The sequence below is a fragment of the Prunus mume genome, linkage group LG6 (assembly GCF_029339155.1).
Source record: "Prunus mume cultivar Tortuosa linkage group LG6, ASM2933915v1, whole genome shotgun sequence".
NCBI classification, from domain to species: Eukaryota; Viridiplantae; Streptophyta; class Magnoliopsida; order Rosales; family Rosaceae; genus Prunus; species Prunus mume.
In genome coordinates, this window is record NC_142703.1 from 9386466 (window position 1) to 9407127 (window position 20662).

At 38.6% G+C, this 20662-nt stretch overlaps 5 protein-coding genes and 1 pseudogene across 8 annotated transcripts; 3 read left to right on the forward strand and 3 right to left on the reverse strand.

Moving 5' to 3' along the window:
• Positions 1–64: 64 nt before the first annotated feature.
• Positions 65–6009, forward strand: APG9 (autophagy 9 (APG9)). 2 transcript variants are annotated; one of them, XM_008237476.3, is made up of 10 exons: positions 65–438; positions 1230–1871; positions 1994–2314; positions 2704–2926; positions 3311–3490; positions 3599–3805; positions 4262–4339; positions 4437–4507; positions 4662–4772; positions 4987–6009. In XM_008237476.3, the coding sequence occupies exons 2-10, from the start codon at positions 1300–1302 to the stop codon at positions 5828–5830; spliced, it is 2607 nt and encodes an 868-aa protein (XP_008235698.1). In that variant the 5' UTR covers positions 65–438; positions 1230–1299; the 3' UTR covers positions 5831–6009. The 2 variants fall into 2 exon arrangements, with proteins under 2 accessions (XP_008235698.1, XP_008235699.1); XM_008237477.3 differs by having other exon boundaries at positions 1251–1871.
• Positions 6010–6206: 197 nt separating this feature from the next.
• LOC103334497 (Tetratricopeptide repeat (TPR)-like superfamily protein) lies at positions 6207–8953 on the forward strand. The gene is made up of 2 exons (XM_008237475.2): positions 6207–8018; positions 8422–8953. The coding sequence occupies exons 1-2, from the start codon at positions 6346–6348 to the stop codon at positions 8621–8623; spliced, it is 1875 nt and encodes a 624-aa protein (XP_008235697.2). The 5' UTR covers positions 6207–6345; the 3' UTR covers positions 8624–8953.
• Positions 8954–9366: 413 nt separating this feature from the next.
• On the reverse strand, positions 9367–10625 carry LOC103334597 (RING-H2 finger protein ATL16 pseudogene; annotated as a pseudogene).
• Positions 10626–11566: 941 nt separating this feature from the next.
• Positions 11567–13223, reverse strand: LOC103334496 (hyoscyamine 6-beta-hydroxylase-like). Its single transcript, XM_008237474.2, has 4 exons — positions 12832–13223; positions 12470–12720; positions 12072–12387; positions 11567–11980 (listed from the first exon to the last, which is right to left on the reverse strand). The coding sequence occupies exons 1-4, from the start codon at positions 13039–13041 to the stop codon at positions 11738–11740; spliced, it is 1020 nt and encodes a 339-aa protein (XP_008235696.1). The 5' UTR covers positions 13042–13223; the 3' UTR covers positions 11567–11737.
• Positions 13224–14873: 1650 nt separating this feature from the next.
• LOC103334494 (uncharacterized) lies at positions 14874–17502 on the reverse strand. The gene is made up of 5 exons (XM_008237471.3): positions 16969–17502; positions 16733–16783; positions 16077–16210; positions 15508–15608; positions 14874–15392 (listed from the first exon to the last, which is right to left on the reverse strand). Exons 1-5 carry the CDS (start codon positions 17356–17358, stop codon positions 15211–15213), a joined length of 858 nt encoding a protein of 285 aa, XP_008235693.2. The 5' UTR covers positions 17359–17502; the 3' UTR covers positions 14874–15210.
• A 171-nt stretch (positions 17503–17673) lies between these two features.
• On the forward strand, positions 17674–20385 carry LOC103334495 (dehydrodolichyl diphosphate synthase CPT3-like). Of its 3 annotated transcripts, none has more exons than XM_008237472.2 (2): positions 17674–17897; positions 19302–20385. In XM_008237472.2, exon 2 carries the CDS (start codon positions 19348–19350, stop codon positions 20218–20220), a length of 873 nt encoding a protein of 290 aa, XP_008235694.1. In that variant the 5' UTR covers positions 17674–17897; positions 19302–19347; the 3' UTR covers positions 20221–20385. The 3 variants fall into 3 exon arrangements, with proteins under 3 accessions (XP_008235694.1, XP_008235695.1, XP_088910722.1); XM_008237473.3 differs by lacking the exon at positions 17674–17897 and adding an exon at positions 17920–18066; XM_089054596.1 differs by lacking the exon at positions 17674–17897 and adding an exon at positions 18114–18699.
• Positions 20386–20662: the final 277 nt, after the last annotated feature.

A 20662-nucleotide genomic window follows, 5' to 3' on the forward strand; every position in this document is an offset into this window, starting at 1 on the left:
TTTTGTTTTTTTTTTTGATTAAGAAAATGATTTTGTTTTTCATTCCAACGCAATGAAGTCTTTTGAAGCATCAAAGACTCAAGAAGAGGCTCCATTTTAGTATTTACCCAACTTCACGTCTCCTTCCTAATTTTCTTATATTGAGACAATTTAACAAGCAAACCCAGAGAGAGAGAGAGAAAATAAAAAAACTAAAAGACCCAAAAAGCTCCCTTCTCTCTTCGGTTTCTCCTCTGCTTTTAATTTGTATTACAGGAACAGGACCATTGCTTCAGCTTCCCCATTTTAACCTCAACACCTCTCTTGCCCCTTCACCTTTTTCTCTCACCGTCTGAGTCCTTTTTGATTGGGGTGTCTTTTTCGAAGCGTATCTTTTCTGGGTTCCAATAAATTTGATTGATTTCAAATCTTGTTTGGATGTTGCCTCGTGGGTCGGAGGTAAAGTCTCGTTCTTTAACTGCTTTATTATTGCTCGTTCTGGGTTTTGTTTGTTTAGCCCAAAAGAGAAGGTGAAGGTGTTGGAGGTTTTTTTTCAATCCTTAATTATGTTAAAAATCATAATTTTATTTTTCTTGTTATTTGTTAATCTGGTTTTCTGTATCTTTTATAATTTATTTGTTAAAATTTGATATGTGCTTTGATGAATTGACTTCTGGTCAAGGATAATAACTCCCCTCCGAGATAGTTGGGCTTAAGAGTGCTAAATGATTAGATTGTAGCAGTCATTCCGGCTTTCGGATATGACTATACTTTTTTTGCAGAAACGTCATAGCACTTTCTCAGAAAGTAACCAGCTGAAGTATATTGCTTTATGTAGGAGAAACAACAAAGTCGGTTCTAGGTTCTTAGGAATTTGTGTACTCCTCGGAGACTCCAATTGCATTGGAGGTTCTGTGAGTGGTTATAACAGTTGCACCGTATGGCTTTTACTCAACTGGATAGTGATACAAGAACCTCTTTTCTAAGTTTGGATTGTTTCATATTTATTTACTAATTTATTTATTTTCTTCCCAAACGATCAGCTGATTAGTTTAATATGCTTTAGAAAATGAGTAGTTGCTTTCAATGATATTTATACTTATTAAACTGTAAATGTGGTGATAATCTGAGTGTGGTGGAAGTGCTTATTATCTTTGTTACATCATGCTCTTTCTTTTCCTCCTTGCATATACCAAGCTTTGTTTACATGCCCGTAGAAGGAACTTATCTTATGCCTTTCATACTTACAGAACCCTGCTTAACTGGTATAGTGGTTTGTGGAATGGACTGGCTGTATCTGCACACTGTCAGCCTTTGTGAATGATGTTCCGTTGGTTGAAGGGTGTGAAGTCTCTTGGCATTTTTAAGTTGAATGGCGAATCATCTTTGACTGCAGCGTTGCTCAGGGATGTGCCTCCTGAGGTTGAATTATCTGAATATGGAAGGGCACCAAGTCCTGGCAGTGAGAGCCCTTCTGGGCTTCTTAATGGTGAGAGTGTAAATGTGGAACCAATTGCTGATTTGGACCTGTTCTTTGAAAGGCTCTACAGCTACTATTGTGAGAAAGGGCTTTGGTGTATTATTATAAAGTGGATAGTTGAGCTTCTGAGCTTGGGATTCACTATATGCTTCTCAGGATTCTTCTTATTATATGTTGATTGGAATGGTCTTCGTAATGCAAAGTGTGGGATGGATGCATTTGAATCTGGAATTAAGCCCTGTGACCTTGCTAAGGAAGCCCTTCATCAGCACCCACTAACGCCTCTGACGCTTTCTAAAGCTATCATTGTGGGATATTTGGGTATATTCTCCATTTATTGGGTCTTCTGTTTTTTGAGGTTTTTTGCTCAATTAAGGGATACTTTGGGAGTCCGTCACTTCTATCACAACAGGTATGTCTGAATACTTCGATCTTCAAAATTTTAATTTGAGCAATGATTATGGTTTGTACAAAACCTATGCCTTCATAACATTGTCTTAGTAATGAATGGTGATTTTGGTTGTCTTCTTGCAGCCTCCATGTCACAGACAATGAAATTCAGACTATGCCATGGGCATCAATTCTTGAAAAGGTTGTTCAGCTCCAAAGATCACAGCAGCTCTGTGTGGTCAGGGATCTTTCTGCTCATGATGTGGTTATGCGACTGATGCGGAAGGAGAACTACTTGATTGGAATGCTTAACAAGGGGGTGCTTGCTTTCCCAATCTCACAGTGGGTCCCAGGTGCTGGTCCAACTGTCAAATTTGGCTCCGATGGAAAGCAAGAACGTCTAATACTGACAAAAACCCTTGAGTGGACCTTAAATTGGTGCATACTGCAAAGCATGTTTGATCGGTAGGGTGAATCTTAGTACAAATATCTTGCAATGCATTTTTAATTCTTGATTTTACTTGATGTCTTGATCTTATATCCAGCTGACACATGGCCAATATCTACAAGCATCTAGAATATGTGAAAGACAGCATGTCATTATGATGTCTTTTTCTTGTTTTGATAGTTAGAAGTTTTGTTTGAGCCATTGTGAATATTGACCCTAGGTGCACAGAACAAACTTTAAAGCTTTGTTAGAGTATGGTTTGGTTCAGTTGTTTATTCATGTACCAATAGTTTGTAATGTGGATTTACTTTTGTATGAAGTGAGTAATATTTCTTTCAAACAGGATGCACTCTGGAGTTTGTCCTGTGTGCTTTCCGAGTTTTGATGATGTGTACTCTTGCTGCAGAAATTTTTGTGTTAGAAGGGACTTTATCTCAAATCCAAGAACATTAAAGAAAAGGCTTATGGTAGTTGGGCTTGTAATGCTTCTCCTCTCGCCATTTCTTGTCATATTCATGCTGGTATATCTCTTCCTGAGGCATGCAGAACAATTTTATAATCATCCAAGCACGGCATCATCTCGAAGATGGTCAAATTTATCAAGGTGGATGTTTAGGGAATTTAATGAGGTAATATTTTTCTTCTGTCTATTAAGTTAAACATGATCCTTTCCCCTTGTCTGGTACTTATGCTAATATTGAAACATGCATTCTCGATGAAATTTTTGGCATCAGATTCTTACATTAAGAAACAGTTCACACGAGGACACTTGGAACTTGGTTCCCCAATTCATATGAAAGTGAAACCATATGAAAAATTGTGGCTTTTCTGAATTGGCACGTTAACATGTTGGGTTTACTTTATTTAATGAAATTGTGCATTTATGCATATTTCTAAAAACTAATGTTGCCCTCTCTTCCTGACTGGTTTTTTGTTTGCAATGTCTATAATTTTATGGTATTTTGTATTTCTCTTTTTGGATTAATTTTACAACTGGTATGGTGATGTGGCAGGTGGACCATTTGTTTAAGCACCGAATCAATAGCAGCATAGTGCATGCTTCTGATTACTTGAAGCAATTTCCTTCTCCTATTATATCTATAATAGCAAAGTTCATCTCTTTTGTTTCTGGTGGCTTTGCTGCTATTCTAATCATCATCGCATTTCTGGAGGAATCTCTGCTTGAGGGACATGTAAGATATTCATATTTGTACTTAATGATGCCATGTTAGGCTGTCTGTATAGATATCGATTCTAACTCTTAACTTATTTTGTTTCTAAAATATTTTTGAATCATGCAGATATTTGGTCGTAACTTGTTCTGGTATGCTGCTGTTTTTGGAACTATAACCGCTATTAGCAGGGCTGCCATTACCGATGAGCTATTGGTCCTTGATCCAGAGGGGGCCATGTCTATGGTGGTGCAATATACACATTATATGCCGAAGACATGGCGTGGTAAAGAGAATACTGAGAGGGTTCGGATAGAGTTTGAAACCCTGTTTCAGGTAATCCAGGGACATTTCATTTCCTTTTGTTTATCTTAAACTGCAATTGATATGAGGACATAAGTTATGGGCATGCCGCTTTAGTGGTTTAGAGTAGCTTCTATTGATAAGGTCCGGAAAGATGGGGCATATCTTTTGCCAGTTGGTGAACCACAGATACTTACTAGGGCCGGTTTCTGCATTACATACATAGTTGATACTACATAGTCTTAAATTACTTCCCAGTAAATATTTGATTGTTCATGATTCTATACTGTTTCGAAAATAATTTTGTTTTTGGTTTTTAACTATATAACCTATGTGTGAAGATTGATCTACCCTTTTCAGCATTTAATTTAATTATAGCCATCAACGGAAACAAAATAACAGTTATGACATATTATGACTAAAACACAAATTAAGTTGCTGCTCATGCTATTTCGTTTTCCCCCCCTTTTTCTGTTTCTTCAAATGCAGTATACTGGAATGATGTTACTTGAGGAGATGGCCTCAATCTTCCTTACTCCATATTTACTTTTATTTGTCGTCCCAAAGGTCAGTTTTATCATAATTGTTAATCTGCTTTTATTTTTATGCCGTCTATAAACTATTTGCAGTTTCTTGTTCTAATATGCTTTTTGTTATTTTGCAGCGGGTGGATGACATTTTAGAGTTTATTGCAGAGTTCACAGCAGATGTTGAAGGTGTTGGTCATGTGTGTAGGTTGGTATTCATCATCGTCATTGTTGTCACCATCTTTTCATTTTTATTCTGGCACCATATCCTCTAAATCTTTCTGTAGAGGCCATTACTGGCTATGTTTGCTCTAACATTGACAAGATTCCGAAGTTTGACTGTCCTCTTGATTTCTTGACAGTTTTAGCGCCTTCGACTTTCAAAGACATGGTAATAGCAATTATGGGTCACTTTACAATGTACCTCGCTCTCAGAGGAGTTCTCAGGGAAAAATGGAGAAATCGTTCTTGAGGTATGATCACAAAAGCATTACTCCTACGATGTGCTCACAATTCTTTAAGCTGCAATAAAGTAGTTATCAGAAACATGCAATATCCCTGCGCTATTTCAGTATTCTCCCTGTTTTCCACTTAGAGCATAAGTATTTCTTGGGATGCTAATTAGGCGCCACCCAAATGATTTCCTTTCCAACTCAATTCTAATGAGCTTTCAAATTTTTGTGGCAGCTTCCAGAGTAACTATCCATCATGGGACCCAAATACTCAAGGAAATCAGTTTCTTAAAAAGCTGAGAACTTTCAGGGAGCAAAAGTTGCAGGGACATGGAACTAGACATGGATATTCTCCTCCAAGAGGCTTTGGTGACAGGAACAACTTTTTATTAAGGGAAAGGCCACATCATACCCTTGGAACTGGCTGTCAGTTGGGGTCTCTGTGGTTAATTGATGCAGATCAAAAAAATCACCCATATCTCCTTGATTGGTATTACACCTCTCGGCCGCACCATACAACAAGTTATATGGGGGACATTCCAGAAGAACCATTTGAAGTTACTGAGCAACATTCTGCTGATTGGATGCCACCTAGCTTTACAGATAATCAAGTGAGATTTGAAGAACTCTGGGGGCATCATTATGAGGACCGTACACAGTCTAATCTGGGAGCTTCCACATCAGCCCCGTTCCACCGAGGGAGTGTACTTCAGCATCATGACGGTGGTAATTCTGCGCATCCAACAGGGAGTCATTGGTGGGCTAGAACTGGCCAACATCATGGTACACAGCCCCAGTCAAGTTTCCTTGAGCCCCCAGAGTTCGGCCAACATATCACACAGCCCCAGTCAAGTTTTATTGAGCCTCCAGATTTCATCCGCCAGCCTTCAGATAATTATTACGAAAATTTCTCAGATAGAAGCTTAGAGGAACAAGAACAAGAACAACACTTTGATTGGAAGAACTATCACAAGTTATCCCGAACTACTTACGTGGATGACTTAGACTTAGAGGCAGGAGACTTCAATCTTCATTTTGATGATGTATATAGTAGACCTCCTGAAACTCCCAAGATATAGCCATAGCCCCCAAACTTTTAGTGATCCATTCGTTCCCTCTAGTTTTTTCAAGAGGTTCTTGCTTAATTATTTGGGTGGTTTTTAGCTACTGGAATGTGATTTCTGTCTATAATACACGCATTTAAGGAATCTGTGTATTCTTTTCTGTATATATATTCAATCGATTCTTGATCGGCCAATGCCTGACTTGTGCGAGGGTGACTGAGGCCAGAGAGTGACCAGAAGCCCTCCAAAACCGTGCAATTACATTCCACGAATTTATTTGATATGTGATTTTTAAAATTTGTTTAAATTGTTTAATATCTGCCAAAAAGTTAATAAAGTAAAGAAAATATGGAAATTTTGATCTCAAACGACGCCGTTTGGGTAACATTTTAGTTTTCCTTGTTCTTTTTGTCCTTCGTCTTCACTTCACGGGCTTCCATCCAACTCACCAGCGCGAGGGTTTTTGCATAGGGTTTTAGCAAAATCCCAAACAAACACTCACAAAATTACAAAACTTTACAGTTCCGGCCATGAGAAAATCTCCAATCTCACTGTTCTCTCATCTCACTCGTCAAAGACTTAAATCCTCTGCTCCTCTTCTTTCCAGAAATTACGTTTCTGACCGCGCCGCCTCCTCATCTTCTTCGCCGCTGGTCTCACCGACCCGTTTCAGGCCCTGCACCGAAACCCATGGCATATTCTTCAAAAGCAGCCAATTCCAAGCAAACCCATCTCGAAATATGAACACCCTTGTTGAAAGATCACCTCAAGTGTCCTCAAGGCAGAGAAAGTCCATGGAAAAATCTGAGCTTGAAGAGGCTTTTGAGTCTGCAAAGACTTCTGAAGAAATGCTTAAGGCTTTCAAGAACATGGAGTCAGCTTTTGATGAGAGAGAGCTTGGTTTGGCTTCTTTAAAAGTTGGCCTCAAACTTGACCAAGAAGGTGAGGACCCTGAAAAGACTCTGTCTTTTGCTACCAGAGCCTTGAAAGCTTTGGATAGAGATGATAAGCCTTCTTTGCCTGTTGCCATGGCTTTACAATTATTGGGTTCTGCCAATTATAGCTTAAAAAGGTTTAGTGGTAGTTTGGGGTACCTTAATATGGCTAATAGAGCATTGGGTAGATTAGAGGAGGAGGGTTTTGATGTTCGGGATATTAGGCCTGTGCTTCATGCTGTACAGCTCGAGCTGGCAAATGTAAAGACGGCAATGGGGAGGAGAGAGGAGGCTCTTGGGAATCTTAGGAAGTGTTTGGAAATTAAGGAGTTGATGTTGGAGAAAGATAGTACAGAACTTGGCAAGGCGAACCGGGATTTGGCGGAGGCATATGTCGCTCTTTTGAACTTTAAGGATGCATTAGGCTTCTGTACGAAGGCATTGGACATTCACAGACAGCAGTTGGGGCAGAATTCGGTGGAGGTTGCACATGACAGGAGGCTTCTTGCTGTTATTTATACTGGGTTGGAGGAGCATGAGAAGGCCTTGGGGCAAAATGAGTTGTCACAAAGGGTTTTGAAGAATTGGGGTCTTAACTCTGATTTGCTTCGTGCAGAAATTGATGCTGCTAATATGCAGATTGCTTTGGGAAAGTTTGATGAGGCTATTGATACTTTGAAGCGTGTTGTTCAGCAAACAGACAAGGAGAGTGAGACTAGGGCACTAGTATTTATCTCGATGGGAAAAGCCTTATGTAATCAGGAAAAATTTGCCGATGCAAAGAGATGTTTGGAGATTTCTTGTGGAATTCTTGACAAGAAAGAGACAGTCTCCCCGGTAGATGTTGCTGAGGCATACTCAGAAATATCAATGCAATATGAATCTATGAATGAGTTTGAGACTGCAATTTCACTGTTAAAGAGAACATTGGCTTTGCTTGAGAAGCTCCCACAAGAACAGCACTCGGAGGGGAGTGTTTCGGCTAGAATAGGGTGGTTACTTCTGTTGACTGGAAAGGTCTCACAGGCTGTTCCTTACTTGGAGAGTGCAGCTGAGAGGTTGAAAGAGAGCTTTGGTCCCAAGCATTTTGGTGTGGGCTATATATACAATAACTTGGGGGCAGCATATTTGGAACTAGACAGACCTCAGTCAGCTGCTCAGATGTTTGCTGTTGCGAAGGACATCATGGATTTTTCGCTTGGCCCCCATCATGCAGATTCAATTGAGTCATGCCAAAACCTCTCAAAAGCATATGATGCCATGAAAAGGTATGAATGCTCTTTCTGGTTTTTGGCTACATTTCCAGCATATGTTCTTATTGTTGGAATTTATTAATTCATTCGATATTGAAATTACATTGCACTTGTGAATCTGCTAAGATGGTTACTCCTTTGACTTGTAATTCATACAGTGCAGAATTTGATATATAATTCACCGTGTTACTAGTTCTCTGTGCTATTTCTTGTAGTTCCTGTTCGGAGAAAGTAAACTTAATATGTATTGCAACTTAATTGTAGTCACATGCATAATCCTTTCATGTCTCTATTTATCAAGCAGAAATTAAGCGAGATGATTGGTGCATGTAGTAAAGATGTTTTGTCGTATGTTGACTGTTGAGGATAAATATATAAAGATATGTGTATCTGATAATTTATCTCATGGATTTTTCAGCTATGCCCTTGCAATCCAATTCCAGCAGCAAGTAGTTGATGCTTGGGATAGCCATGGACCAAGTGCTCAAGACGAACTCAAAGAAGCACACCGAGTTCTCGAACAATTGAAGAAAAAGGCCCGTGGCACATTTGCAAATGATGAGCATGCTACAAAGGCCTTGCCCTTACCCCAAACTCATCCATCTGCCAGGAGTTCATAATTCGATCTCCTGTGAATTAGAAGTGATTGGACATAATTTAGAAGATGCTTAAATTAATTGATCCATTGCATAAGAACATTGCAAGGATTGGGTAGCTTCATCGAGTGGTGGGGGTCTGTGGTTGCTGGTTTTAATTTTTTGGTCATGTTACGTAGCTAGTCGTGTAAACAGCACAATTTTCAGGGATTCCTAGTTCTTTTGTTTTTGGGAATTGGGGATGTCAATGTCTTCATATAGATAAGTATTGTGTACTAAAATAAATTTCATTGTTATGGATCTTCAATTTTATTTTGAATGAAATGTTTGGCATCTTTGGCAGTGATACGGAAATAATAATCCTTTTTCTTTTGCTGAAAGTTGATGATTTTAGCCAGCATTTTGGAATTTAGCCTGGTTAAGAATGCTCTTGGTCCTTAATTGCTCAGCTAAGAAAGGATCCTACAAGCCTTTCTGCTACACTTATTATCCTTACAAGCACATGTATACAGTATGTTGTTCCTTCTGAATGAAACAGTGAGAGCGTAATGCCATAATTCAACTCAACACAATAATGAATACCTTCAGCACTCACCAACATTCATGTAATGGCTTCAAGACAAAAGAAGTGAGAGATCATTTCCAGGGAAATCTTTGTCCTGCTTTTCTCTAGCATCTGGGTCCCTATACTCTCTCTCTCTCTCTCTCTCTCTCTCTCTCTCTCTCTCTCTGTGAAACTCATATATGTATAAAAGAAAAAGAAGAGGTTAACGTAATCATTTTCATTCATGAAGAAGAAGAAGAAGATAACAAGCAATGATTCTCAAAACCCATGCCAGCGTTTCAGGATTAAGCAATAATCCCAATTGTCCAAAGCTTCTCGTTGTGTCTAACACCAACCCAAGTAACTCTACATTCGTCTATTTCATGCTATGTAACTATCAATTGCAAGTTAATAATTCCACCATCTCACCTTAATACCAAACACCAACTAACAAAATTTATCAACAAAAGAAGAAAAAGAGAAAGGAATTACAGGCACACTCATCAGGAAAAACTGCATTTCTAGACACTCTGCCCTGTCAAAATCGAAAACAAACCTTTTGATTCTGCTATCACATTCTTGGTTCTAAGTTTCTGAGCTTCTCCATTTTTCTTGGTGATTGACTTCTTCTAGGCTGTTCTATGACTTTCTATAATCATTTCTTTGTTGCTGCCTTGGTGGAAAATGACACCATCTTCTCCCCCCAACTCAATTACTACAAAGTCTTCTTCACTACCCATGAAGCTATGAGAAAACAACTCAGAGTCTTGAGGTGAAGTGCTTGGTGCTATGACATGATCAGTCGGATACCGGATAGTACCTGAAATGCTTGTTCTGCAGAGAGGGCAGTTTGCATTGCTTTGAAGCCATATATCAATGCAGTCTAAGTGAAACTCATGGCTGCAGTTGGGAAGAACTTTTAGTGTATCTTGCTCCTGAAACTCTTTCAAACAAACTGCACATCCACAAACACTTCTATCTTCAACTTCTCCTCCTTTGAATTGAACAGTTGGGATTCCGCGAATGACTGATTCGTCAAGCCCCCGGTTCCAAATTGATGGAGAGAAGGCTGTAAGAAGATCCTCCGTTTCTCGAGCTCGAAAGATAGGAAACCTTGACAGCAGATCAATTTGGTACCAGTTTGAGCAAAATTTGACAACAATGACATAGTAGCTCACAAGCAAGAAAGCTGTAGCCATGATGCTTAGTACAACAATAGCTAATATAGGAAAAGAAGAGTCTGGGCTAGGCAGGGGTGGCTGATAGTTTGAGTTTACCTGGTTTTTGATGGGTGGGAGAGCTTGATCAAATTTGTACAAGTGTTTCTGCTTTGGAGCCATAAACAAATGGTCTGTATGTGGCTGAAACATGGGAGTAATGGTGCCACAGATGCTGATATATAGATTATGATCAACGGGTTCAGTGAGATCTTAAATTGAAAGATCATACAGGTTTTGGAAGATTGGTCTCTTGTCTTGGAATGTTTTTGTGGTCACACACTTGTGGGAAACAATGTAGGTCCCATACCTATCTTTTTATGACATGACTTAAAGACTAGAAATTAGAGACTGCAAGAGGTAAGAGTGATTAAGGTGTTATTAAACTTAACTAATTCTTAATGGTACTTCTTATTCTCCCGATGTTGAAAGAGGTTCCAAGTTTAAATCCTCCCTCCATTGATCGGAAAGAATGTGTTATTGGGCAAGACTTATAAAGGTTATCTGCGGAGTTGGCCTACTACTATTTTGTTGGACCCTGTCTCTTCATGGCGAATAAAAATCATCATCTTGGAATTTGTGCCCTCCCTGAAACATCATCTGGTACAAGCCCATTTCATCAAATTCTTTTCAAAATTTGGGCATTTTGAATTCTGAGACATGCACATGTCCTGGTGAATCTATTATATTATAGATCATATTTGCATGTGATAACTCTTAAGTCAACTATAGCTTTCTTCTTTCCCTAAACTACACACAACTTGTGCAACACTGCACCTCCCAAGTCAAAAACCTAGATATATTATATGCCAAGCAATACCAATAAAGCTCATGATTTGAATGTCTCAACCTCCACATAATTATTTTTCATATATATATGGAGAGGATGCTGATAAGTATTGGAGTTAAGCAGAGATTGTTGGGTCTTGTGGGCTTATATAATTCAAGTAGACAAAGCAGCAGATGCTGATTATGAGTATTAATTGGAATCAAGTAGGAGATGATTGGCTCTTGCAGGCATATATAATTCAGATTTTTAATCTAATCTTTCTTGTTTTGGTTGGTTGATTATGCCCATGTCCTTATCTGCACCAGTTTTATTTTATAAGGGTTTGCTTGTTTTAGCTTATGAGTCTAAACCAGCTTACATTTTTTTATGCAGTTTTCAATAATTAATATTGGTTTTTGTATAAGAACTCGTGCACCGGTACAAATGCAATCGCATCCTTCATTTACAGAACATAATTTAAAGCAAAATATCATACCAACTATGCAAGTAGTTTTTTTTTTTTTTTTTTGGGTATTACAACCTAGTCATAAAACCTTTTCGTACAGAAATTGAATTTGTATGGCGATTTGTCTTGGCAGATCACCACACTAGCTACTTGAGAGGCTTATAACCTTCAACACAGCATCAGCATTGGCAGCCTTGGATTTAAAGTTTCTGAGGAACTCTTTAAACTTCATGGACCTGTACAATGGTGGATTGCATAAAGCTTTTGCAGGTGCTATAAGGCTCTCGTTCGATGGATGAATGAAGTACGCGATTGTTGTCCGTGCAACTCTTGAATTTGTTACCACTCTATGCTCGGCGCCTTTAAACTTCGAGTTGCTGATTATCTGCATTAGTCCACATCATCAAGTTAATTAGTAAACTAACTCGAATAATGCTAGAGAGACCATATTTTCTTATCACATTTTAAAAACGTACCTGCAAGACATAGCCTATGTTAACCACAAAAGCACTAGGAACAGGCTCAACACCAATCCAGTTCCCATCCTGGAAAACTTGAAGGCCATCTGTATCTTGAAGTAAAATGGTTATAAGGGTAGGGTCACAATGTTTGGTTAATCCCAATGTTAAACTAGGGTCTGGGCATGGTGGATAATGATTGGACAACAGCACTGGACTTTCAGTAAGTCCACCACAGAAGAACTCAGTGCCAATTCCCAAGCCTTCAGCAAGCAGCTCCAAAATGACATAGCTCAAGTTCCTTACCTCCTCCAGATAAGCCTTAACAACCTCTCTGCTTAGATATAACAAGATTAAGCAATTATAAGCTTGAAAGATCATATATTTTTTACATGATTGCATACAAGGCCACATACCGGTATCGAGTTGGTTTTTCAGGCCAAAACTGCATGTAGTGTTCAAAGGGATGACCAGGGTGGGTCAAGACATCTCTCCAGTAGTGAACCTCTTCATTTGCATAGTTTTCACTGCTTGTGTAGAGCTTGCAGCTTCTACTTGGGTCCTTGGAGCCTTCAATTGCCTTGTCTTTTTGGGGCAGTGCATGAAACTCCTTGAAAACACTCATCGTGTCATCAACTAACTTAGTGGGAACACCATGATTGATGACCTGAGAGAAAGTAGTACTATTTTATGATCACAATGGAACTCTAAACTTAAAATTTATGTAAATAACAAGATAAAACAAGTGCAAAGCTGTAGAAGGTGATTGATCCTGAACCTGGAAAAATCCGAACTCTTCGCTAGCTTTGGAAATTCGATGAATGGTGTCACGGCGATCATGGCTTCCAAGATCAACTACTGGGATGTTGTTGCATAGAGGAACGTTGAGCTTCCCAGGTCGTTTTTCGGGTGGGTGGACATAAGTTTGGGGCACAGATTGAACATCAAACCAACTTGAAACAAGCTTCTGATCTAGTAGTGTCTCCATGTCAATGTTAGAAACAGAAGAATGGTTGTTTCAATGTACTCACTCCAAAGCAAACATGCTGGAAAAAAAACTGGTTGCAACTTGCCTTTTATAGGAAGTTTTCTGTCATATTCCACATGCTTCAACAAGTTGTGGGGATGGAGAAAAATATATGTTAACATTAACAAAGAACAAGTTGCAATTCTTTTGGGAAAAAAACATTGACAGAAGATTTTGAAATAGAAATTGTTGTGGGGAGGGAGTGCCTTAAGGAACTTTCCATGACAAGTGGCAAATCAGAAATCCTTGACACAAAAGTCCCCTCGTCCAGTTACGGGTTGCCATGTCATCGAACAAAAGTAAACTAGAACATTTGCAAAGTCAATTCCCTCTATAAATTTTGAAGCTTCCCATAACACATTAGGATGCAATGTTATACTACTATATTTCTTTCGTGGAAGTTGGAACCATATTCAATAATTTAGATTAAAAATGAGGGGGAGTTAATTAAGAAAGTCAAAGCATATTAGAATCTACAATATATATATATATTGTGGCTAGCATTTTCAACACAAGGAGCATATACTAGCAATTTATTCGCATTCAATTAACTTGGTCCTGAACCTATATAGATATATATGCATCATCGATAGGGGAAGCTTGTATTAAGTTGCCAGGTTGCGTTTGCATATTTATGTATGTACAATTTTCAACTTTCCCACACCGTCGGATATTGTATAGTTGCAGCTGTATTTCAACAACAGATTCTTATGACGATGAGTAACTACATAAACCTAATTGTTTGTGTTCGATCCTTTTATGAAGAATATCAATGATGTTCTTTGCTTTTGAGTTTCGAAAAGTGGGAGATCAAAGCATAATTAGTTTGAGGAGCACTTTTTACGTTTTTTCTCTGAATTACAAGCGATATTAGGAGAGTAGAAATCGAACGCGATATTGATGTCGTTTGGTTGGCAAGTCCAGGACTAGCTTTGATGTCTCTCCAGCTCTAGCTTTGATCCGTCAAATAAACATATTTGGGCAACTATAATCAAGTTCTTCTCTTCATTGAACTTGCAAAATGCCAGTCATTTTCAACCACCCTTGCCTTGTCATAATCATACTAATTAACCTTTTTTTTTGTGTGTGTGGTTCTTTTCGTTGATTTTGGGGCGGCGCCAATACCTCAAAAGTATCAATGTGTAGATGAAGCTCCAAAATCCCCACCGGCCATTTTTCTTTTTCGAATATTGCGGTCAATCATGTTCTGTTCTCCCAAGTCAACTACATTATTTTGTTTCCAAGTTTCAATTCAACTGCTTGTAGAAAACTATAATAAAATATTGGCATTAACTTCAGATATATGATGCAAGATTAATTTGGTACTGAACAATGTTCATCTTCTGAAGGGAGAGAGGGGAGAAAAACTGAAAAACAAAAACACGTGATGCAAGATTAACTTGGTTCTGAACAGAGTTATGCAAATCTTACCAGATACCCATAACTTCTCCATTTCCGTTCTTATAATTTCGAATCGATATCATATTTATCCTTGTAGGTCCAATTTTAACAAGCTTACCTTGACACTTGACTTAGGTAAAGGTTCAAAAGAGATAAATAAAAGATTCTATCAACATTTAAATTTATACAAATTTATAAATAAACTCAATCCTAGACATGTATTTATAAAAAAACCCAAGCACTATTTAAACATAAAAACACACCCAAAATCAACCTCATAGTCAACTTTTTGGGTGTGTTTATAAATGAGTTTTGAGTGTGTGTAATGATGAGTTTTGAGTGTGTTTATATGTTTAAATAGTGCTTGGATTTTTTTATAATTTCAACCCCCATTTTGGGTGTTTTAGTGAAACTCCCTTAAATTTAATGGTCAACCTCATAAGTTTGGAAAGCTAATATAGAAATCTTACATTAGAAAAAGACCACATTTCCAATAGGAGCTTAGGAACTTCTTACTCCTTTGACAACTTCAATACGAACAATTGGACCACAACAGCAACGGGAGCTTAGGGCTTCAATGGAGGCAATTTTATCTTCACTGCTTATCCCCAACTCCGGGACATTTCCAATAACAAATAATTAAGTCGGTCCACATGCTCTGGAAACTGTACAAGTATTATGCACACAAAGTTCGTGAAAAAATGGCTACTGGTTATAAGTGCAGCAAACTTAAAGTTCCACCCTATCAATTTCAACGTCCTCCTCATTGACTTTTTCCGAGTCCTTTGGAGATATTATATTCATGAAGATCCTGGTGGCTTGGCCAACAGCACGAGTAGTCTTCTTTGCTGCTCCAACAACAGCTGGTTGCAAAGAGATGATGGGCAGGCTCGCCCTCTCTTGTATCATTGCTGTATCATAAAAAAATTATAATAACAGTTGAGAAATTAAGTGAAGATCAATAGAAAGGCCACATTAAGGAAAACCGCAGCAAATGAATTCTATCCAGACGTCAGATAAACATACACATAGTCTGCTGCTGCGCGAGTGTACCAATCTGCCGAATCCCAGCTCCTGCTGCTTGAACAGTTTGAGTAGATTTGCTGACCCCCTCAGCGATCTCTTGGCTGAATGCAGAATGGAATAAAAGCATGACATAAATATTCAAAATGTGAAAAGGAAAAAAAAAAAAAACTTATGTGAAGTGAACCATATATAGAAAATCAGAAATTGAATTCAAATGTATTGACAGACACGAGTGGTAACCAAATTGCCTTGTGAAGTAATCCTCATATCAAACCTGGTTTAGTGTATTTCTGGAAGTAAACACCAGATTATAACAAATATTTTAGGGGCAAAAAGAAAACCAGACAAGATTGAATTTGTCCCCCTTGGAAACTCCATTGCTTTTGCAGGTGGCCACATATGCATGGAACAATACAGTTGACGATTGAATGGATTCGTTCTGGGGTTATAAACTAGAAAATGATAGGTGGCACATAGTAAAGGAGTTTAACTATGAAGAGAAGCTATAAAGCAACCATGTAAAACATAACATGGGTCAGAGACTAAGGTAATAAAGATTTAATTATCACCTTAGATCATTCAGTTCCAGTGTAAGATCACTTATTTCCATGCCCGAAAGCCTAATGGCAGCCATAGTACTGGGGAGTTCTTCACGAGCTGTATCCGCCAGCTTCGAAAGAGATATTGCAGCTCTCCCCATTGCCTACAGAACATACCAGAAACAGCCACATTGGAACAAGAATTTGGACAAGACCTCAAACATCTGCTTTTAACCAAAGAAAAGGGCACCTAAAGCTACCTCAAAAGAAGACATTTATCAAGACTTATAATTCTAATTTGCTTTTGGGTTCATGCCCAACTCAAGACAAGGACTCAAAACACCAAGATCATTCAAGCCATGAGTCCATGCCAGGAGTTTTTAAACATTCCATTCCATGCAAAGCACTGCACAATAAATCTTCCGACAATCCAAATGGCACTCAAACTCATCCAAACAACAAAACCAAAAATATCAAGACCCAATAATAAGCAGTACAAAGATAGACAAAAAAAAGAAAAGAATCTGATTCAGGGTTTGGGGTTTTAGGAAAAAAGGAAAAGCCATGGAAAAGTCAGAACTCCCTAAAACTCAACTGATTTCCTAAACTCCCTAAAACTCAACTGATTTCCTATGCACTTCAGTGATTGCTTTTTCCTTTGGATTGAAATATTAAAGAAAACTTACAAATAGTGTCGGGACAGCTGCAATTACAAGGCTCGTAAATGCCACAGAAGTCTGCACAATGAAATCAATTAACATATCAGCAGTGTATGCACATAATTAACTAAATCTTATCATTTCTCATTTATGTAAAAAAGTTTCCAAATTGATCCCAATTTCCACAACAAACTAAAGAACTGAGGCTTATATACCGTGCAGGCTTATTAAACCAAAGAAAAAAAGAACTGAGGCTTATATACCGTGCAGGCGACGAAGGCCAAGAGGAAGAAAGCCTGGTCGCTCAAGCTCAATTTGGCCACCGACGGAGACGGAACGCTAGGTTTTCCGACTTCCACATTCCACGGACTTTGCGAAGCGTCGTTTTGAACCTGAAAAGAAACCTCCTTTATGCCCTCCGCTGCCTCCGATTCGAACTGGGACGAAGACGACGACGTCGCTTTGGTGGAATTGGGAGCGCAAAGCGTGATTGAGCGGGAGGGACCAGAAGTGGAGGTGAGAGAAACAGAGCTGAATTTACAGCGCTGGAGAAGAGTGATTGAAGAAGAAGAAAAAGATGATGATGAAGTATGATTATTAGGGTTGAAGGCACGAATTGGAGGTGAGAGCTGTGAGAAATGAACAGATTTCATTTCTGCCACCGAAATTAGGAGCTCAGGAGCTTACTCCTAAGCCACTCCTAAGCTCCACAGTCAACTTGCCGCAATTTCGGATAAATCAAGAAGGAAGAAGAAGAAGAAACACACGTGTGAAAAAAAAAATTCTGGAAACCACACGTGAAAGGCAGAGGAAATGAGACGTGAAGATCCAAAACTACCCTCTGCTTCTGTAGTGTAGACTAAAAGCTACATTATCTATTTCCCGTTATTCATGGTTTGATCCCAAGGTCGTTTGTTGTGTGTGTGCGCCCTATTTTGGTATATTCACGAGTTGGCCTCAATAGTCTGTTGTCTTATTCTCATTGGTCCTTCTTCAGTCGCAAAATTGCAAAATAGACGCACTGAAGGAAGACGGGAAGAACTGTCGGTAAACGTGTGCAAATTCCAACTTCAAAGGGGGGGCCCGAAGGAGCCAAATTGTCTTTCAACTCTCTCGCTCTCACACTGGGACTGGTCTACTCTACTTCCCTCCCCTGCTGCTACTTTGATCCCACTCTGCATTTGGTTAACTGGTAACTCTCTCTCTCTCTCTCTCTCTCTCTCTCTGATTTTCCAAGCCTCTGTTTGGTCTCCGAGAAATCGGAAAGGAAAAATAAATCAACTTTCGTCTAAAAGATGGGACCTTCCTTCCTGGCAACCAGAAAAGTTTGTATCTTGGGTTCAGTGGAAGGAGGCTATTAGGTTTCTGTCATTTCCAATTTATCTCAAATTCAGAACTTTACTTTCTTTTTTAATGTTTGCGGCTTTTAATCAGTAGTTACAGCTCTAAGCATATTAAACGCGGTCGTTTATTCTGATTGGTTATAGCATTTTGGTCATAGAAGCCTATACGCCAAATTGCCTATATGCATGAGATAGAATACACAAGTAACACAACAAGATGTTCAATGTATTGTTCTACCTGTACAAATTTAGGTAACTGTCAATGTCTTTTCAATGTTCACAGTACCAAGTTTATTGAAATTGGTGTAGTAAATGGTGCAGCATCCTATGTCCTTGTAGATCTAACTAGAGGATTGGCTTTTAGAGGAAGCCATGTTGCATGAAATGGTGGTTGAAAAATTGAAGATAATTGTAAAAGCTTTGTTTTTCACGTTGAACCAACTGCCTATTAATGGGTAGAATGTGATTCATTTGATGAGTGCATGTAATAGTTGAAACATGGGTGTTTGAGAGAAAAAGAACTCTTGCGAAATACTGTGAGTGGATGCACAGGTTATTGTTTGGGTTATGTTGATTTAACTCAAGTGTGTCTTGTACTGTTATTGTTCTCATAGTAAAGGATAACTCTATCCGGGATGTAGACTCACGTAGGCAAGATTTTGCCAAACCTCATAAGTCTCTTGTGCACTATCTTTATTCCTTGGTTTATTTTGTTCTGCTCAAGTGTTTTTTTGCATTGTGGTGTGATTATTTCTGAATCTTGATTTACCACAGTTGAAAAGCACCAAAGTATTGTGATTTTCTAATATTCAAGCATTGGTTTCTTAACTATTTGCCTCCTTTTTTGTTGTAATTTTCAAACTGCTGTGTGTGCACTGTATGCATTTTGTTTATGACTAATATCTGCCAGACAAGTGATTATTCAATTTTGAGGGATTTGGTTTTAGATGTTAATGCGTGATACCATAAGAAATTTAGTCTTGATCCTTTGCATGGTTGTTCCTATTGCATTGGATCAAAATTTTACAATGCTAAGTTGGGTTTCGACGGAAGGAAATGTAACTCTGTCAATGGAGATCATTCTAAAAGTAGAAAAGCCACACCTGCTGTTAAGCATACTATGCTGGAACTCAATCTTTATATGATTGTGGTTATAGGTTAATAGGCTGAACTACATTTTAAGGCATGATGTTTCAGTGGTTCCATGTTTTAACTTCAGGAGTTTGAACTAAAGTTTGTTTACTAATTAACAGGTCAAATAGGTTTTAGCAGAACTCGGCAGTTGTGCATGGTTCTAGGATGGAGAAAAGCAATGGCAATAAAGCAACCCAGATTTTTTGGAGCATAGTTAGTTTCTTGAGGAGATGTCTTTTTCTAGTAATTTCTGTTCGTCCTATACCTCATCACATTGCGTTCATTATGGATGGAAATCGAAGATATGCTAAAAAGCGGAAGTTGAAGGAAGGGGATGGACATAGGGTTGGGTTTTTGGCTCTGATGTCCATGCTCAAGTATTGTTATGAGTTGGGAGTTAGATATGTGACTATATATGCCTTTAGTATTGATAATTTCAAAAGGGACCCTGAAGAAGTTCAATCCTTGATGGACCTGATGCGGGAGAAAATTGAAGGGTTAATCAAGGAAGAAAGTATAGTTAACCGATATGGAATTAAGGTACACTTTATAGGGAACCTAAAACTCTTGAGTGAACCTGTTAGGTTGGCAGCTGAGAGGGCTATGGAGGCCACTGCCAACAACTCCAGAGGAGTTCTGTCAATATGTATTGCCTACACTTCCACTGATGAGATTGTGCATGCTGTTCAAGAATCGTGCGAAGAAAAATCAGATGAAATTAGTGTAATGAATGCAAGTGGAGCTGGGTATGGTCTACTTCAACTTGGAGGGAATGAAAAGGAAGAAAGGGAGAACATTGTAAAATTGACAGATATTGAAAAGCATATGTACATGGCTGTTGCACCTGACCCTGATATTCTAATCCGTACTTCTGGCGAGACCCGGTTGAGCAATTTTCTTTTGTGGCAGAGTGCACACTGTTGTTTGTACTCTCCATCTGTGCTCTGGCCAGAGATTGGTTTCCGGCATTTCGCTTGGGCGATCTTGAGCTTTCAGCGTAGCTACTTTTATCTGGACAGAAAAAGGAAACAGTCATAATTTTGTTTATTGATGTATTTTCACGTTTGGTCTACTTGTTTCTGAATTCTATCCTCTGTAACAAATACATATTAGATGCAGGCTTGAAGCGTTTTTCAGTGCCCCGGCCTGTAGTTCTTACTTTGTGAACATTAGTCTGCTGTATTGTAAGAATAATTTGCGTCCTGTGTGGTTGCTTTGCTGAGTACTTGCATTATGATCATCTGGTCATGGTTTAGTGATGTTTTTCATGTATGCAATGATGTCATATCTACTGGAATATATACATATGTATTTATATATGTTAAACCTTGCCTTGCTCATGAAGTGATCTCATCAATTGTTTCCTTTGCTGCTTTGCACACATCATCATTAGCGGCATTATTATGCCAAAAAAGGTCCTTGATTACGATTAAGTGTAATTTTTAAGAGCAGGACAACCTTTTTTTTAACAAGATCAATG

Bases quoted from the DNA above. Each gene is read 5' to 3' on its own strand.
- LOC103334495 (XM_008237472.2), top strand. From the start codon at position 19,348: ATGGAGAAAAGCAATGGCAATAAAGCAACCCAGATTTTTTGGAGCATA.
- APG9 (XM_008237476.3), top strand. From the start codon at position 1,300: ATGATGTTCCGTTGGTTGAAGGGTGTGAAGTCTCTTGGCATTTTTAAG. The intron at 3,806-4,261 runs GTAATCCAGGGA...CTTCAAATGCAG, and splicing joins AGTTTGAAACCCTGTTTCAG to TATACTGGAATGATGTTACT. The intron at 4,508-4,661 runs GTTGGTATTCAT...ATTTCTTGACAG, and splicing joins GGTGTTGGTCATGTGTGTAG to TTTTAGCGCCTTCGACTTTC.
- LOC103334494 (XM_008237471.3), bottom strand. From the start codon at position 17,358: ATGAAATCTGTTCATTTCTCACAGCTCTCACCTCCAATTCGTGCCTTC. The intron at 16,211-16,732 runs GTAAGTTTTCTT...TATGTTCTGTAG, and splicing joins CAGCTGTCCCGACACTATTT to GCAATGGGGAGAGCTGCAAT. The intron at 15,393-15,507 runs GTATGTTTATCT...TTTATGATACAG, and splicing joins CGCGCAGCAGCAGACTATGT to CAATGATACAAGAGAGGGCG.
- LOC103334497 (XM_008237475.2), top strand. From the start codon at position 6,346: ATGAGAAAATCTCCAATCTCACTGTTCTCTCATCTCACTCGTCAAAGA. The intron at 8,019-8,421 runs GTATGAATGCTC...TGGATTTTTCAG, and splicing joins GCATATGATGCCATGAAAAG to CTATGCCCTTGCAATCCAAT.
- LOC103334496 (XM_008237474.2), bottom strand. From the start codon at position 13,041: ATGGAGACACTACTAGATCAGAAGCTTGTTTCAAGTTGGTTTGATGTT. The intron at 12,721-12,831 runs GTTCAGGATCAA...ACTTTCTCTCAG, and splicing joins AAGAGTTCGGATTTTTCCAG to GTCATCAATCATGGTGTTCC. The intron at 11,981-12,071 runs GTACGTTTTTAA...GGACTAATGCAG, and splicing joins ACATAGGCTATGTCTTGCAG to ATAATCAGCAACTCGAAGTT.